The sequence below is a fragment of the Carcharodon carcharias genome, chromosome 34 (genome assembly GCF_017639515.1).
Source record: "Carcharodon carcharias isolate sCarCar2 chromosome 34, sCarCar2.pri, whole genome shotgun sequence".
In the NCBI taxonomy this organism is placed as follows: Eukaryota; Metazoa; Chordata; class Chondrichthyes; order Lamniformes; family Lamnidae; genus Carcharodon; species Carcharodon carcharias.
In genome coordinates, this window is record NC_054500.1 from 8,145,244 (window position 1) to 8,163,647 (window position 18,404).

Sequence of the window (18,404 nt, forward strand, 5' to 3'; positions counted from 1 at the left end):
ACATTTTTGGACTCAGGCAGGTAGGCCTTCAGCACCAGGCACTGTGGAGCAGAGAGGATTGGGTGATCAAAATGGGGAAGAGGTTTGGGAGTGTTCTGGGGCCTCAGTGGAGAATCTGGAAGATTCAATGCTGGTATAGATTGAAGCCCTCTGTAGAATTTGGAAGCATTGGGGCGGGGGGGGTGTGGTTGCCAATGGCAAGGGTGAGTGAAGCGGGATCCAGCTGTTAATGGGCTAACTGAATCCAGAGGGGGAACTTTCTCCCCGTTGGGCAGGCTGGTTGGGAGCAGGTGGGCGAGGAGCCAATCGCAGCCCACGTGCCGCTATTTTATGTGGGTGGGCCAATTAAGGCCTGTCCAGCGTGACGGGCGTCAGGTAGCGCTTAGCTCTACCTGTGCGGATGTGGGGGCGGTGGGGGGGGGTGGGGGTGGGGGAGAGAGAATCAGGGCCTGCGCTCTTTCATGCATGCACACGAAAGAGCACAGAAATCTCTCTGAGGCACAGAGCTGCCTCAGAGAGATTAAGTTCAGTTTGAAACTTCAAAGTTAAAAATCATTTACACATGTCCCGTCAGCATCACACGAGCTGGGACACGGTTATCAAATGTTTGAAAAATATTTATTAATTTAATAAACCCTTCACGAAAACTCATCCAGCCCACGCCCAACGTCACCGCACAGCCTTTTACGTGTTGGTGTGCGGGGCCCGCCCCCTCATGCTGAACAAAAAATTCTGCCCCAACATTCCTCACCTACCTTTAGGTGCTGGATTTCCCAAGAGCTGGAAAAGCCCAGCTGGCCAGAATTAAATGTAAAATGCTTGTTAATTTGGAGGTACACAGTCTTATTATAGTACTTAAATGGAAAAAGGCCTCCTGCAAGTTGGTTACCCACCTTTCATCCCACATTTGTTAAAACTTGCGGGGGAATTTTCAATATCGGGCGGGGAGTGCGGGAGCGGCGATTGGGACCGCACCGCCATTTTGCACGAGCGGGCCAATTAAGGCCCGTCCAGCATGTCTGGCAAATCCTGGAGACAGCTGGGCTGGGTGGGCGCAGGCGGAACGGCAATCGCTGCCGGGTCCAATGACGACCTGGTGGCCTGTTTAAAGTCCAAGCTGCACCAAGACTGCTGGGGCAAGGCCAATCTGAAACAGCCATGCAGGAGGGTAGGGCGGGTAGCCAGTGTGCACCCAGGTTTTCCGATGAGTGCCTTGTTGCCTTCCTCGAGGAGGTGGCAGCACGGCGGGATGTGCTGGCCCCCGAGGACTGGAAGAGGAGGCCAACCCACTTGACCAAGCGTGTGTGGGAGGAGGTTGCGGAGGTTGTGAGCTCCCACGACGTGGTGCAGCGCTCAGTGACCTAGTGCTGCAAGCGCTTCAACGACCTGCTGCGCACGGGAAGGGTGAGTAACATGTTGGCATTGTTCACTGCACCCATCATGTAACCTTCTGCCCCGCTGGCGGACTATCAATGTCTGATTGGCCTGAGTGCAATGAGTTAGTGACAGCATGTGTCCTTTGCTGGGCAGCCCATCAGAGATAGCCTATGCGTTCGTCAGCATGAGAGGGTTGAGGTGAGATGGGTTCAGCACCTGCAGCATGTAGTGCAGTGACACCCACATGGACTGTCGTGGGTTCAACCTGCTACACTCAGGTGCACTGGTTGAACTCCACGCTATGTGGAAGTCAGGGTGATGACATGGTGTGAGGGGATGTTTAAGGTCCTGTGGCACAGATGGATGTACTGCCCTCTGCGCTCCATGTCATTGTGCCTCCTTGCAACGGCTGGTACAACTGTGTGCTCCCAACTGTGATGAAGGCAGCATGTGAGCGGGGGAAAGGACACACCAGGCATATTTGTGTGAGTGCCAGCCACCAGTGGGGGAAGGAAGCACTGCAGACCTGCAATAGCCAACTGCGCTTGGGTTTGGCCGGCCACGAGGAGATTGACGGTACAAGTATCATTTATCAATGCAATTTTTTCATTTGCAGGAGAAGAATTCTCATAACAGCACCGAGCGGCTGAGGACTGGCGGTGGGCCAGCCCAGATATTGATGCTCAGTCATTTTGAGCAGGAGGTACTGGACCTAGAGAGGTGGCACACGCCCAGGTCCACTGGAGCCAGAGAGGTTGGGGTTCCAAGGACAGGTATGTATGGCCAGCACTCACGTCACCAGTAGTCTCCGAACATCCATGCCATTGCTGATTGTTCAGTGAGTAACGTTACCAACATGGCTTGCCCAGAGCATGTGGAATGATGAGCGCTTGATGAGCCGGGTGGCAGACATGTACATTGACATTGTCTGCAGGCTAACTGATCGAATTTCCTTACTCTTCCTTTTAGCATCATCGGCGCAGGAGCAGGAGCAGCAGGGGCCCCTCTGACACCTGAGGGGCATGAAGTTGCACTTTTGGAAGCGTCACACCATCTCTGCCAGGCAGGCACCAACACAGATACTGGCACCACGGTGGGCATCATATTTTTGGCTAGTGTCCTGGGTCACAGAGCTAAGGGCATTTCACAGTCGCTAGAGCAGCTGGCAGAGACAGAAAGTGTCGATGGCACCTACAGTTGGAGGACTGCAGAGGCCCAGGCACATGCTCAGTCCGTGGCGAATGATGAGCCTCTGGAGTCATGGGCGATGCAGTCAAGTGCTGACAGGCGGCTGGGTGTTCGGGAACATCTGTTGGAGATATATGAGGCTTTGCTTGGCTTGGTGTCAGAGGAGTCTACCCGGGGCAATGCATTGAGCATCATGGCTGAGCGCCAAGCTTCCTCCATGGAGAGATTGGCAACTCTCATGGAGAGGCAGCTCCAGGGACAGGATCAGGGGTTCCTGGGGTTGTACTCGGACCTGCACGCCCTCACAGGGGCACTGACCTCGTCTGGTCAGTGCCTGCGTGGACGGTGGTTTGGCCACCAGGTATCCCGCCTCGGGGCCCGCCCATTTACGGTAAGCAGGGTGGGCCAAATAGACCTCACATCGGCGGAGCAGCTGCCTGTTGTCTCTGCTGGCGCCTCTCAGGGCACTGCGGATGAGGGCAGTAGCTCCCCCGCCCCTCTGTCAGTGACCGAGGCACCCAATGAGGCTGTGATGACTGGGGAGATGCCAGCTGCGGAGCTGGCAGCTCCCTCCCAGGCGGGGCCATCACAGGCTCGACGGGCCAGAGGACGTCTGCCAAGGTCATCGAGGCCAACAAGACATCGGAGAGAGCACATCACATTCTTCCCCTCCAACATTCAGTGGTTTTCAACTCCCCCAACAAACTGTACTCCAAATCTTAGCCTGCAAATAGCTTTGATGGAGCCTTTTGCTGGAGAATGGAACAATAACTTTATATTCTTTTACTTTGTTTTATATTTTCTAACGCACCTTAACAGAACTCATTGGAAGGGAGGTGAAGGTACTTCATGGGGAGGATTTTCCTCTTGTTGGTTGGGTGTGGCACGCGGGCCCAGGAGCGGCTGTGAAACTGACTGCCGTCCGTGATCGGGCCCTGGCAGCGATTTCCACACTGGCTGGCCAATCAGCGGCCAGCCAGCCTGAAACACGCATGGGAGGAGGGCGAGCGCGTAAGTCAGCGCATGTGCGCTCACAGAAAACTCCCTAAAGGTACAGAGCCGCCTCAGGGAGCTGAAGGTTTTCAACTTTACAAATAAAGGTTTTCAAGTTAAGGGAAACACGTCCCCTCATGTGACTCTGTTCATTTCACCTGAGCAGGGACGTGTTAAAAATGACGTTTAAAAGTTTTTTTTAAACTGTTTTCTTAAGCAATGGTCTAAAACCTCATCCCGCCCATGGATGAGGTTTCGCAAAAAAATGCAAAGGCCGCTTGACCTTTTCGCCTGCCTGCCCACCGTAAGGTCGGACAGGCAGTGAAAAATTCAATTCAGTTAATTGATTAGGGCCTTAATAGGCCTCTTAGTTGTCGGCAATCGTCCCAACAATTTTGCCCCATGTTCTCGATTCAGATGATGTCAAGATGCCCATTCAAATTACAGGAAAATCTGTTATTGGTGATAGATTACAATCAATTTTAGAACTTTTAGCTATCTGGAGATTGAGAAAACACTGAATTATGGAACAAAATGAAGATATTGATGATAAAAAGTGAATGATCTTTTTTCTCATTTTGGAATTATTTTACCTTTCCTTGCAAGTGGAGGTTATCCTGAAGAAACTCTCGTACTTCTTCATCTGTATCTTTCTGTCAGAATTGTAAGAAAAGAGAGATCAGTGCCAGAGCAAATCACAGAAACAGTACTCTTGTTTGAAGTAATACCTATGAGAAAATAGTTTCACTCTCTGTCATTTTTCCAAGGAACTGAAGATATTTTCAATTGGGCATTCTCCATACAAACTGTAGTTTATGATCTAATTGTGATTTTGAAATCTAGAATTCTTTACTCCATTAGAGATTTAGCACCAAGTATTGTACACACGTACATTAAGCACTTTAGTATTTGTTTTATACATAGGAAAAAGTTGATTTACAAATCCTGCAGATGCAGAGAATGTCGACAGGAGACAAGGTTACAACACTGCAGTACCAAACCTTTGACCTGTTTCAAGCATGGCTCTGCAATGGATGTGAGATTGATAGATTTATTGTACAATATACAATGTACTTTTCTGGATATATTGATAGAACTACAATTACAGTATAAACAGATGATGCTAGAAACCTTCAATGCCCCATTTAATAAACTAATCTGTCTCTCCTTCTCTTCAGAAGATGCTATTTTGTTCACAGGGTGAACTCTAGTACTTTGCTCAAGTAACCATTCTTCATGAGAAGCCTGGATGTTGGTAAGTCAACAGCAGGAGGTATCATAGCTAAGCATGATCTTTTCCTCCTCCCCTATCATCCACATAGACAGCTTTCCTATAGATTCCATTTGATACCTTAAGTACTTCAATGTTTTATATAATTTTCATCTTTACAAAGATCTTCTTGTTTATGACTACTGTAAAGAACATACTTTTTTATTTCTGTTGGACTGTGGATTAAAATCACAATGGCTGCAATTTTAAAGACATGTCTACTGGAACAGTGTGAGGGATATATACAATGTTGCTGTCCTGGAACAGAGTGTGCCATGAAGGACAGGATGGTGCCAAGGAGGAGTCCGGTCTAAAGGGAAACTGGCTGGCAACAACATTTTAATTGGCTCCTGACCAGGTTTTGTGTGAGAGCAGTGCAGCAATAAAAAGCTCCTAGCCCGAAAAGAGGGAAAGACCTAAAACCTCTTTCTCCTCTGTGTGTAAGATTCCAGTAATTCTACAATAATAGCTAGCTGTTCCTTTCCCCCCTCATATCTCCATAACCTGCTCTCTCTCTCTCTGAAAAACCCCTTTTAAGAGGAAAAGGGGAAAATCACCATTAGAGACACTGAAAAGCAAGTGCTCAACCAGTGAACTAAAGACTGAAAGTGCTGGAAGATCACCTCGTGTCATCAACAAAAAACTGAAAGGAATTCAAAATCAACCCATCGAATCCTGTACTCTGGAATTGGTGCTATTGAACTGTCTTATCGCACCCTTAAAATCCACGGGTAGAATTTCACCCTTGTCGGGTGGGCTCAGCGGAGGTGGTCAGGAAGACGGTGCGGCAGGGGGAGGAGGGCGAGTGGGGTGAGCACACACTTGATAACCTCCGAGGCATGGAGCTGCCTCAGGGAGATGAAGCATTTTCAAAAAATAAATAAATAATGAAATAAAACATATTCCCTCACGTGACACTGTCACATGAGCAGGGACATGTTATTAATTAAATTTTATTTGCTTTAGGAAACCTCATCCCGGCCGTGGATGAGGTTTCCTAAAAAGTGCAAAGGCCGCTTGGCCTTTTTGCTTGCCCGCCAGCCGTAAGGTTGGATGAGCAGTGAAAAATTCTATTCAATTGATCCTTTAATGGCCTTAACAGGCCTTTGAATTGGCGGCTCGTGCCAGCCGAACAAAATATTGCATGATTGCGTGTTGACATCGTGACATTCGCCCGACGTCAATGCGTGTCATTTTACATGCGAGCAGGTCGGGCAAGCTAAAAATTTTCCCCTATATTTTTGTGTGCCTATGTGTCTTGTATGTGTGTGTATAGAGATTTAAGGGGTAGAGTTTAGGTTATAGAATTAGAAATTAGCAGTTCATGGGCAGAAGTTTCTCTTCGGTGTGCGGGCGTGGGCCCTGCATGCCGACGTGTAAAATGACGCGTGGTGATGTCAGGCGTGCGTCCCGACATCACCCCGCGTCATTCAAAATGTCCATTCGGTGGGCCCACGACGGAGGCGACTGCCCCCTGCTGAACTGTGAAAGGCCAGTTACGACCAGTAAGAAAATAATTAAACTAATTCCCCACGCTGCCCGTCCAACCTTAAGATTGGCGGGCAGGCAAAGAGCCCAAGCGGCCTTCGTGAAGCCTCACCCATGGGCGGGATTAGGTTTCATGAAGGTTTTATTAAATAAATAAAAATTTTTTTGACAATTCATAAACATGTCCCAGCTCATGTCACCTGAGGGGACATGTCTGAAAAATTTTAATCTTTCTTTTTTTCAAACTTTAAAACTGAACTTAATCTACCTGAAGCAGCTCTGTGCCTCTGGGAGATTTCTGCGCTCTTTCACGTGCCTACGCAAAAGAGCGCAGGCCCTGAATCTCCCTCCTCCCCCTGCCCGCCCAGGTAGCACTGAGTGCAACCAGGCACGTGTCACGTTGGGCGGGCCATAATTGGCCAGTCCACGTAAAATGGCAGCTGATCGCGGGCGGCGATCGAATCCATGCCCACCCGCGCCCGCTCCCGTATGGCCCACTTGTCAGGCAGAAGATTCTGCCCCATATTTCTTTCTTTTGCTGCTGGTTAAAGACAATTTGTTCAATAAACTGTTAATTACTTTTTAATTTTACAAACCTGGCGCTCATAGTCTCTTTACAAAAATTAAACAATTAGGTGGTTTGATCAAACTTATCACATTGTCGTGGCTCAGGGAGCAGTGGGGTTTGATATTGCAGCACACTGTCCCAAGTGAATCTGACACCACATCGTAAATGTAAAAATAGCAAACAGTAGAAACCTTATAACTCTGTCCAGGTTTTTCCAAACTTGCGACCTCTACCACCTAGAAGGACAAGGGCAGTAGATGCATGGAACCTGCAAGTTTCTCTCCAAGGTACACACCATCCTGACCTTGGAACTATATTGCCGTTCCTTCACTGTTCCTGAGACAAAATCTTGAAACTCTATCCCTTTCCAACAGCACTGTGGGTGTAGTTACACCACGTGGACTGCAACAGTTCAAGAAGATGGCTCACCAACACCTCCTGAAGGGCAATTAGGGATGGGCAATAAATGCTGGTCTCGCCAGTGATGCCCACATTGCATGAATGTGAAAAAAGGCCATTATGTTCAAGCTATTCTAATCTTTCCTTAGAGCTCATTGCCTTTATTTATACCCTTATCAACACAAATATTTGTTTATGGCACAGTGACCAAAGCCAAGAACAAATTTCTCTATATGCCTAGCTGTGTATTATAAATCCCTCGTATTAACATCTGGTGTCTTGTATTTTACTCTTCCTGTACATTCTACTAGCATTTAATTGATTTACCACACAGTCAGACCATTGAAAGTGATGGGTCTACAATTACTACTTCCTAAAAAAACACATGGAAACACTATTATTAAGCATTTCATAGATACACTCATTACTGTAAATATACATGAAAATTCATCACTTACCAAGGCATATCTTGTTTTGGCTATGTTAATCAGCTCTTGATCAGCAGGTGAACACATGTTTAGGCCAATGGGAAGCATTTTTTTAAGGGTTGCTACAATCAGTGATGTCTGAACGGAGTAACGGTCACCTCTCTTCTGCTTTTTTGTTCTTTCCTGGTCAGACCCTCCAGACTGAAGTAAACAGTGAAGATGGTTTACAAAATCATATTCAAATCATATATGGCATCCTTCAATAGGTAACAGATAATAAGGTGCAAATCTTAAGTTGCAGGTGCAAAGGTATGTTATCAAAAAGGACTCTATGTGCACACAAATATATTCTTATGAAACATCCCCAATAGGTGTTACATTTGAAAAGAAATATACAGGATATTGCACCAGTGATGGTTTCCCTTTCATGAATGTAGATGCCTTTCAACAACTGAGTGTAACTGAAATTTAAGCACCAGAATTAACCATTGCCTGGTATAATATTCTATATATTGTTTAATTGGGATTAAAATGTTATGGGACACAGAGCTATTTGGTGATGGTTTCATATGGATGTAACATTTTTACCTTAACTGTTGGGAGTTATCCTTCACAGTGGCTGCAAATATAACAATGCCCATAGAATAAATATATTTATACAGGGCTTAAGATAAGAATTCAAGTCACAAATACATTCACCTTTTGACTAAATATTATAAATTTACCACTAGATTATTTACAAAACCTAAACAAAGTTTTAGCTTCCAAAATTTCCTGAAATGTCAGCAGCTGTATCCTATCTGAACCCCTGTTTATATACACAATGTCATACATGCATTCACTCAGAGTATGGGCATAACATAGACTTTAAACACCTGCAACTTTAGCGAGAAGAGAGCATTTTATTCCTCCCCTTGATCTACTGAAGGTATTGATTAGTGCCACGTCCCTAACGGCACTAACTTATCTCCCGAGTGCCTTACCCCGAGTGGCCAATCTTCATGTGCGAGCCTCCAAAATAACTTGTCAGTGGCTTATTTAACAATGGGAGCATATCAGCTGAGTCTGAACCGGTTCTCATTTGATGACCATATGTTCCAGCAGAGATCAGAGAAACTTAATTGGAGCAGAAACTGTTTTGGTCTTTCTAGGTCCAGGAGCATTGAGATCCAGTTACAGAACCTGGGCTGAGATCAGCTAATGGAACAGGTCTAGGAGTAAATTGAGCCCAAGTGGGGAATCTGCTGCAGCTTTTCTACCAGGTCAACCCCAGCCAGAAGAGGATTCAGCTCCAGAAGAGGCCAAACCAGGTAGATGTCTTTACTTCCTTTCTGGGTCTGAGCGGAGCAGAAGTGTTCCTTCAAGCTCCACAAGGAAAGTTAAAGCCTCTCTTGCCCTGAACTCTCCTTCCTTCCAGAGAGCAAAACTAGTGTAATGTGTCCCCATCTCTCCACTGGTCAGCAGCTGCTTCTCACCCACTTCCTGCTCATTCCATTAATGATGATCAGGAGTTTAAGTAGCCCAGGGCTAATTTCTGCAGCAGTTGGTGCTGATCAGGCACCCAAAGCCCCTGTGGAGTTAACACTGGGACTTATTCATAAAGACAAACCAAGGACCTTATTGGTCTGTTCAAGCCCGCACTACATTAATTCACAACATTGCTGCTTTTTGATTCTCATGCCGTTAGTCCCGATTTCAACTTGGGGCACAATGCAGCACAGAGGGTTCAGAACAAGTTGCAACCATGTGAGCACTTGGCCATTTTCTTTCCTCATTACTATTTTTCAGGGGAATGTCCTGCATGATCCTGGTGGCGGTGACAAGGTTTGTAACAGGTAATTATGATCAGGAACCGGGAGGAGGGCTGGAACAAGGGAGGCTTGAGGTTTTCTTGTGGGGCCTGGGGAAGCACTCCTGCTCCCCTCTGACTCACAAGCAAACTATTTAAAGTATGTTACAACTTATCTTGCTGGACCTCAACAGGCCCTGAATTCTTCTGACACCAGGTTTCCCAGTGTGAATCGTCACCGTGTGCAAGTCACAGGGTTAAAATAATGTCAGGTGCTACCCGACCCAACTTCTGAATGTTTATGAGGCCCTTGCCCGCCTGCGGTGAGGGCCTCATATGCTTCCCACCGCACCCCCTCACTGTGACCCAGCTTAAAATACTGGGCAGCTGGAATGCATTCCCAATGAGAAAAGTACTCTAATCTCATTTTAGTTCCCGTACACCCTGTTCTTGCAAATTATAGATTAAAAGGGGAAAAAAAACACAAATGCTGGAAATGTAAAGAAAAAACAAGAAAACAAAGAAAATGCACAGGTGGTCAGCTACCTATCTTTTTTCTCAGGTGCTAACAGACTTGCTGTGCATTTCTAGCATTGTCTTTTATTGTCAAATCTAACTGTGGTTTTATGTTTCATTGAAAACATGTTAAGAAAGAAAACGTCCATTCACAACCTTGACCTAATTAGAATAAAACGCTGCAGTAATGAGAGTTATTAAAAATGTTGCTATTAAGATTAAAGCTCCGTGTGTGTGTGTGTGTGTGTGTGTGTGTGTGTGTGTGTGTGTGAGCGTGTGTGAGAGAACGGTTCCATGAGAATGGTGATAGGATTGAAGTTGACTCAAGGTTTGAAAACCAAATGTTTTGTTGACAAACTCTGGGGGTGAAATTGGTCTTCAATAGCAGTGCAAAAACAGGTGATAACAAAGCAGAATTCTGTTTCTGACCTTGCCTTTTCTTTTCCAACAATATATGTAAAACTGGCATGGCCTGTTTCTCTGCCTTATATCCTATGTAGGAAAATAGGCTGACTATTTATGTCTCATTTTGCACAACAGCTGAAGATCAGTTTTATCCTGTGTGTATTTTAGTGTTGCAAATGAAAGCAAATACATGTAATGGAGCTAAGTTGAAAGTTGAGGTCTAAACATGCCTTTCACTTAAAGTTTGCTTATTCACTTATCAAGAAAAATTGACTATTTGAAAATTAATGTTAGAGTGGATATCAGCTTGGTTTTGTCACCCACAAGTCTGCTGTATGTTACATTAAAGCTGGCTCATTAAAAATGACCTTAGCCCTAAAAGCTCTGCATCACTCTTCAAATATACATGTACATAGATCAAGTTAACTACAACATCTGATGTTTTTACTCGATCAGGAGGCATAACTTTATTTAATCAAAACATGGTAGCTAAAATGGGAGTCAACTGCTGTATTTGGTACACAAATTAATTCTGCATATTTCCTGAAGACCTGTAAATTACTGAAATGCAATCGTATTTGTACCCAATATTTAAAAGTATTAATTTTGTTTGGAAACGGAAATTTTAACAACATCACAATTCCTGGTGATGTGAACTTTTAAGAGTTAGTTACTAAGGAGCAATGAATAGTTCAGACACTCTTCAATTGGAAAATAGTTCTACATTATCTCTTCAATTATTTTGCTTTGCCTTTTAGCTTTAACCAAAACTGATGATGTTATTGGTTATCCAGAGACTTGCAATGTTTTAATCAGGAAAACAATCTCATTCTCATACCTGAGAAGGTATTGAAAAAAAAAATCAAATGACCAGTAACTTAGTGCAAGTCAAACCTGAATTGCTCTCAAATCCCTATTACTCATTTTGTACAATGCAGGCATTTCAAGACTGTTGTTATGATGTATTAATCATAGTATAAAGGTTTATTTTTAATCCTGTTATTTTTCTTGCTAAACACACCTAGTCCAAGTAAGACTATTAGTTATGGACTCCTAACCCCCACATTCTTTTTGCACTGTTTTACACTAATCATAACTATTTGTGCTGATTGTTACTGTGATGAATGGGGTTCTAATGTGATATTTACTGTCAAGAATATCAACATAACACACTATGGTGATTAACTATAATTGCTTATAAAACAAAAGCCAGCATATTCTGTCATTACTATCAATTTAGATCTCGCTTAGACTTAAAAGCACTAAAGTTTGACCTTATCAGCAGTTTTATTGAGCTATTTCACAATTGATCTTTCTTTCTCATAAAAAGATATATTTTGGAGGCAAAGCACCCTACATAATAGTGACCTCTAAATGCATTAACATACTTAGATGAAATTTCCTCTGCCTGGCATTTTAACAACATTCAGCCATTTATTTTACTTTGTTCTAAGCTATAATTGTGTAATGCAATTTCAGTCTAATTGGCACAATTCACATGAACTGCTAGACAGTAATCTATCCAATTTTATATACTTTGATGGGTCATTAGTGGCTATTAGCAATGTTTTTAAATCCTGCAGCAAGTGTAGACAATTCACTAACACCATATACTTTATATAGTCGGAGAACTAAAACAGTAGCCTACTTTCTACTTTAACTACAAGGAACTTGGATTCATTCCAAGTCTGAATGCATTTTATAACCCCACATCCAAATGAAATAATAGGGCAGAAGGTTGGAAGGTTATCTTTGGAGTCAAGATCCAAACTAAGATATCAGGTACAGGCTCGTGATACAAAGCATCTGCAGGTTGATTTATTTAGATTTAGTGAATAGTAAATTATTAGTTTCATTGAGAAAGGCCTCAGCAATGCTGGGAGGGGGAACAAATAATTCTGCATTGTTGTTTTGGAAATCTTGCTTCTCATTTCATGACTGAAGAGTTTTGCTGGGGCTGAGTAAAGTGGAAGATCAATTGCTGTAGGTATCTCCTTCCTCATTCCTGGAGTGAAATTAAACTCCACACTAAGTCACTCTGTCCATGGGGGTGAGGCAGTGCTGTGGCAGTGGTGGGGGAGCACTGTAATTTTCACACACTCTCATGTGTAATCTCAGGCAGATGGCTAAAACAGATGATTGACATCAAGAATAAATGAAGGGCCTAACACCTGTTGAGGATCACTTTTAGAAATTTATTTAGCCACTCAGCAACTAAAAGGTAGGTTTGGAAAAATTATTAAAATTATTTAAAAAAAAAATTCCTGTGGAATCAGAGGACAGGAGTGCTCCCAAACACAACCAGTCCCTAGCCTGGACCTGCTCCAACCTTCTCTGAGATTTACCTGTAGGCTACCGCCAGCGGTACAGACAGCCCCAAATTAAAGGCAGGGCTGGATTTGCCAAGTATGACGGTGGAGTTTCCGTCAGTGTTTAGGTTTCACCATTTACAGTGGAATTTTAACTTAACACCATGTGCCCTTTTCTTTTTGACAGGTTATATGAATGATAGTGAATCGGCTGCCCCATTTATATGCCAAGCCATTTTCTTTTCCATAAAATACCCTTGTAACATCAATACATATTTCAGGAAAATAAATGGAACAAATATATGAGGGGAAGTTTATGAATTTTTAAAATACATAAAAGTTTATAAATTGACATCTAGCAACAACATGTAAATAGCCTCTGACTCAAATCTGACTTGGCGGTGAAAAATTACCATAACGAGAGTTAACAGTTAAATCTCTTTTTTTAGATTGAAAACACATTGTCGCCTCGGATGTATCAGTGTAGGATCAGGTCACATCGAAATGGGCCATGTCCTTTTTTTCACAGTTTTGCACCTCAATGTTTTTCTGTGCAAAGGAAGAACTGCAGTTGAACTATAGTAGTTACTTAGTGTTGCTGTGGTGAGAGAGAAGTGGAGTAGCAACATGGAATGAAATGAAAAGTTCTGACTGCTGGCACATCACAGACCTGTTCCATTCTGTCCTGACATCATAATGAGAGTTATAGCTTCCTATATTTAAGGATGGCCGGATAGTGGCTCATGTGACCAATAGCACGCTAAGCAATTATGCTGGATTAAAATATTATTTGTCTTCTTCTTCAATAATATGATCATAGGGTTGCTTGGGTTGGGTTGCTAACTGGTTACCTGCAGGTCAGAAGCTGGACATGAAATGAGTTTTGATTTAAAAAAAAAATCTTGTGTGTTACTTATTGCGAAACACATTCTAAGTTCTAGTGGAAAAATATTAACAAACACTGCAAATATGTTGGACAGTTTCTGTTGATTAATAAACAGTAAATTGAAATGGTCTGATGAAAGGTCATCGACCTGAAACATTAACACTTTGTTTCTTTACAGATGCTGCCTGACTTCTGCGTATTTCCAGCATTTGCTGTTTTTATTTTAAACTGAAGTGTAATTTTGGGTTCCACAGGCCTGGAGGAACGAATGTACGAGTGGGTTTATTTTAATCTCCACCTGTTGAATCAGAGATTTTACATTTTGTAACTTGCACATTTATAAATAATTCTTTTTGTTACTAGCAATAGTTTCTAACTCAGACATTTATGAGGTAAACACATTTTTAGGACAAACCTGACATGAAAAACATTGTAATTTCACTAACATATGAAAGCAACATGCTAGCGCTGACAATTAAGGCATTAATCAACACCTGCAAGTGGCTTTCGCATATCATTACGGGTTTCATTTTCTCTCCAATCCATTGAGAAAAATAATGGACGCTGAGGACTGTTCAAGACTTCACAGAGCTATTCTTAACTTGCTTGCCAGTGGCTGATGGCTCTCTTAATTTAATAGCTAAACCTAACAATGTATAGCAAGTCACACTTAGTCTATTCTGTCACCAGTCTGAAGTTGGCTTAATTAGACAGTGGCTTCTGAATAACAATTTTTGGTTTCCCAGAGCAAATTTAACCAGCGAATGCCAGCAGCCTTTGATCAATCTAAATGATAGAAACGTAAAGATATTTCGTTTTAATCAATAAAACTGTCTGATTCCATGAGCCTGGTGATAGAAACTGAAACAGCACGGCTAATCAGAGGGCCTTAGCAGGAGAATCTGGGGGAATGCCATCAGCAGTGCGAAGCTAGCTGCACAGCGGATGCACATTTATATCATCATGCCCTCTGACCTGTCCATCCTCTCCAGCCTATTCCAGCAGACACGACCGCAGATATCAATATGCCAGAAAAAAGATACGAAATTAGCAGAGTATTAGTGAATTCACTTATTTCCAAACCACAGTACAGATGTTGTCAAATATGGCAATGTATCAAACCTATACAGAATACATGAAATACATAAATCTAATCAGCAACTTCACTGAAAATATAGAAAAACATTTCTGGCTTCAGGGCTTGCAGGACACACCAGTTTAGGAACTGTGAATTCCATTAATACCTAACAGGCAAACTAAAATAATATCTGAGATTTCAAATTCACACAAGTTAATCTCTTTTAATTAAGTTGCAGTAAAATCGTCACATAGTTCATTCCTCAGTAGGAAATTATGGTGCAACAGTCCATGAAATAACCATAGGGTGAAACATTTCAGCAACTGATTTTAAGTGACCCACTGGTACAGTGATCCCAGAAGATAAATTGTAGATTCTGAACCTCAGGCTAGTGGAATATTTGATCTTTTCCATAGCAGTGGAGAATGCGTCTGTGAAGAATTCTGTATCTTATTAAAACAGCATGGTTTAAGGTACAAGTTGATCATCATAATAGAACAATAACTTACCGAACTGAAAAGGCAATCTTTGCTAAAAATGTTGATACATTTCGCATATTGCACTCATAATTATATACTTTGCAATTTTCTTAAAAGAATATACAGCTGTTTCCTTGTGAATATAGCTGCCCTGCAGTTTTATGAGAACAGCTAGAAAAACTAGGGACTAAATTGGATAGCCCTGAAAATGGGTGTTTAATTCACAATTGCAATTAATCCCTCCCCAATGACTGCAAAGTAGATGGCACACCACCTTTGTGATACTGGATCATTTGAATGAACTCTGCATCCAGCCAGTGCCAACCAATCTACTCAATGAGCCAGATGTATCAGTAGGGTACCCAAAATCGCAATTTTGTAGTACCACTTAAAGTTAACAAGCACTGTTTAGATGAGGTCGTAAACGTTGCTGGAGCAGGAGCTTAGAGTCATGGCTGAAAAGGAGAATCTGGTTGTGGCAGTGGGGGGGAAAGTCAATGCCAGCATCCAAGCCCTGATGACCTCGATACAGTGTTGAAGAATTTCAATGACCTCACACGAGTGGCCAAGGTCAGTGAATACATCTTGGAATGCCATTTCCTACCAACTGCACCATTAGCTTCAGCCGCTGCTCAACTCACCACACCTCCATGACTTACCTACCAACATTCTCTAGTGATAGAGCTAGGCAGGCATCTCAGCCTCATGGAGTGTACATCCTGTTCCATGTGGGAACTCCAAGATGCTTTCTGTGTATGGAAAAACCATATGTCCAGGAAGTTTCATCAGCTGAAGCTCTAGATTTTTGGTCCTCCAGCAGAGCTGGAGTCACTGCAGTACATCTGAGGCCAAGAGCTATGTGGATAGCACATTTCTGGATGGAGTCACCTTGCAACTTAAGAGAGTGCAGGCAGAGATGGAATGAGTGACAGCCAGGCAGTCAAGGAGCTCCAGGCAGGTACTGCCTGGTTTTCAATTGTATTATCCACCCAAGATCTCACTCTCCAACTGGCATTCCGTTCTAAATACTGGCAAGAGTGATTGTTCCTCTGGTGAATGCTACCAGAGACAAGACCATGACACCACATCATACAGCAGAATACGGTGTCTGAAATAACAGAAAATGCTGGAAATGCTCAGCTGCATCTGTCGAGAGAGAAACAGAGTTGTTGTTTCAGGTCAAAGACCTTTCATCAGAATAGGGAAAAGTTAGAGATGTAATAGGATTTGAGTAAGGTGTGGGTGGAACAAGGATAAAAGGAAGGTCTGCAAAAGGGTGGATCACAGGAGAGATTGAATGACAGGGCCAAAGGGAATGGTGATGGGGTAAGAAAAGAAACAAAAACTGCCCAGAGTTCATGGTCTGAAATTGTTGAACTCGGTGTTGAGTCTGGAAGGCCATAAAGTGCCTAACCGAAAGGTGAGGTGCTGTTCTGCAAGCCACTTAGGCACCTGTGTTGAAAGAAGATTGAAAAATAATGGCTAGTGCCTCTGTAATTTCTACTCTCACTTCCTTCAGTATCCTTGGTGCATCTCATCCAGTCCTGGTGCCATATCAATTTTAAGTACGGACAGCCTATCCGATATCTCTTCCTGATTATTGACATGAGCAGCAGCATCTTCCTTGGCAAAGTAATTCCTGTCGGCCAGATCCATTCTTACCCCATTGAAGCTGTCTCTCCCCCAGTTAATTATTCTTATTCTGGATGGTTCCTTGTCCTTTCCCAAAGCCAACCTAATCCATACAATACAATGATCACTTTCCCCTAAATGTTCCCCTACTGACATATGATCCACCAGTCCACCTCCTTCCAAAGAACCAGATCCAGCAGTGCCTCCTTTCTCATTGGACTGGAAACATACTGCAGTAGAAAATTTTCCTGAATACACTCCAGAATTCTTGCCCCTCTTTGTCCTTTATACTAATAGTATCTCGTTCTAGTTAAAGTCCATTATAGCTACCCTATAATTCTTGCACTTCTCTAATTCCCTTACAAATTTGTTCCTGTACCTCTTTCCCACCAGTTGGTAGTCTAGAGATCACACTGAGCAATGTAATTGCATCTTTTTTGTTTCTTACCTCCCAGCCAAATAGATTCTGTCCTTGAACCCTCTGGGGCATCCTCTCTCTCCAGCACTGCAATGTTCTCAATCAATACTGCCAACTTTCCTTCTTTCCTATCATTCCTGAACACCTGGTATCTCGGAATATTTAATACCCAGGGAAGAACTGGGAGCGGGCACGGGTGGGCACACAGCTGATCGCTGCCCGCGAGCAACTACACACCGCCATTTTACATGGGCAGGCCAATTAAGGCCTGCGCAGCGTGACATGTACCAGCGCTCCCTTTGCAGGCTGCCTCAGGGAGATTACTTTGATTTTTAAAAATTTTAATAGAGGGAAAAATTTTTTTAAAGACATGTCCCCTTATGAGTCAGTGACACATGAGCTGGGACATATCTATGAATTTTATTAAAACTTTTTGTTAATGTTTTAAAACCATCATGAAACCTCATCCTGCCCGTGGATGAGGTTTCATGATAAATGTGAAGGCCACTTGGGCTCTTCGCCTGTCCACCAACCTTAAGGTTGGACGGACAGCTCAGTTAAGTATTTCAATTGGAATTTAAATGGCCTTAATAGGCCTTTGACAATTAGGCAGGGTCTTAGCTGACTCCGGTGCGTGCCCGCTGAACTGAATATCTGAATGATGTGCGGTGACGTTGGGACACACGCCCGACATCACTGCGTGTCATTTTACACATTGGCGAGCAGGGACCTGAAGACCCTGCCCCCAGTCTTGCCCTTCTCTGAGCCAAGTCTCTGTTATCACCATAACATCATATATCGCCATATCATCATTTTTCCAAGTAGCTATTGTCCTGCAACTCACCAATCTTATTTACCACACTCCGTGCATTCACATACACGGTACCCCAAATTGAGACTTTATTACTTTCCATCTTTGATAGTTAGGAGAACAGACACATGTTTATGCGGTTGCATCCAGGATGGTATGTTGCACCCCTGGTGCCAGGATCAACTGAACATTTGCAGAGCACCCTGAGGAAGAAGAGTAAACAGCCAGTGGTCATGGCCCACATCAGTACCAACAAGCAGAGAAAGAGGAATGGAGCTAGGTAGAATTTAGGAAGCTGAACCCACCTGGTATTTCTTACTCTGGTACTAACTGAGTCTCCCGATATTCTTTGCACCTTGGTATTCTTTGC

At 43.3% G+C, this 18,404-nt stretch overlaps 1 protein-coding gene across 1 annotated transcript in view; it reads right to left on the minus strand.

Moving 5' to 3' along the window:
* LOC121272536 (ryanodine receptor 1-like) overlaps window positions 1-18,404 on the minus strand; it is a 467,552-nt gene that overhangs the window by 122,457 nt on the left and 326,691 nt on the right. The window contains exons 70-71 of the mRNA XM_041179156.1: window positions 7,742-7,912; window positions 4,152-4,211 (exon numbers count right to left, since the gene is read on the minus strand). Coding sequence (XP_041035090.1) covers window positions 4,152-4,211; window positions 7,742-7,912 — 231 coding nt within the window. The remainder of the gene's footprint in view (window positions 1-4,151; window positions 4,212-7,741; window positions 7,913-18,404) is intronic.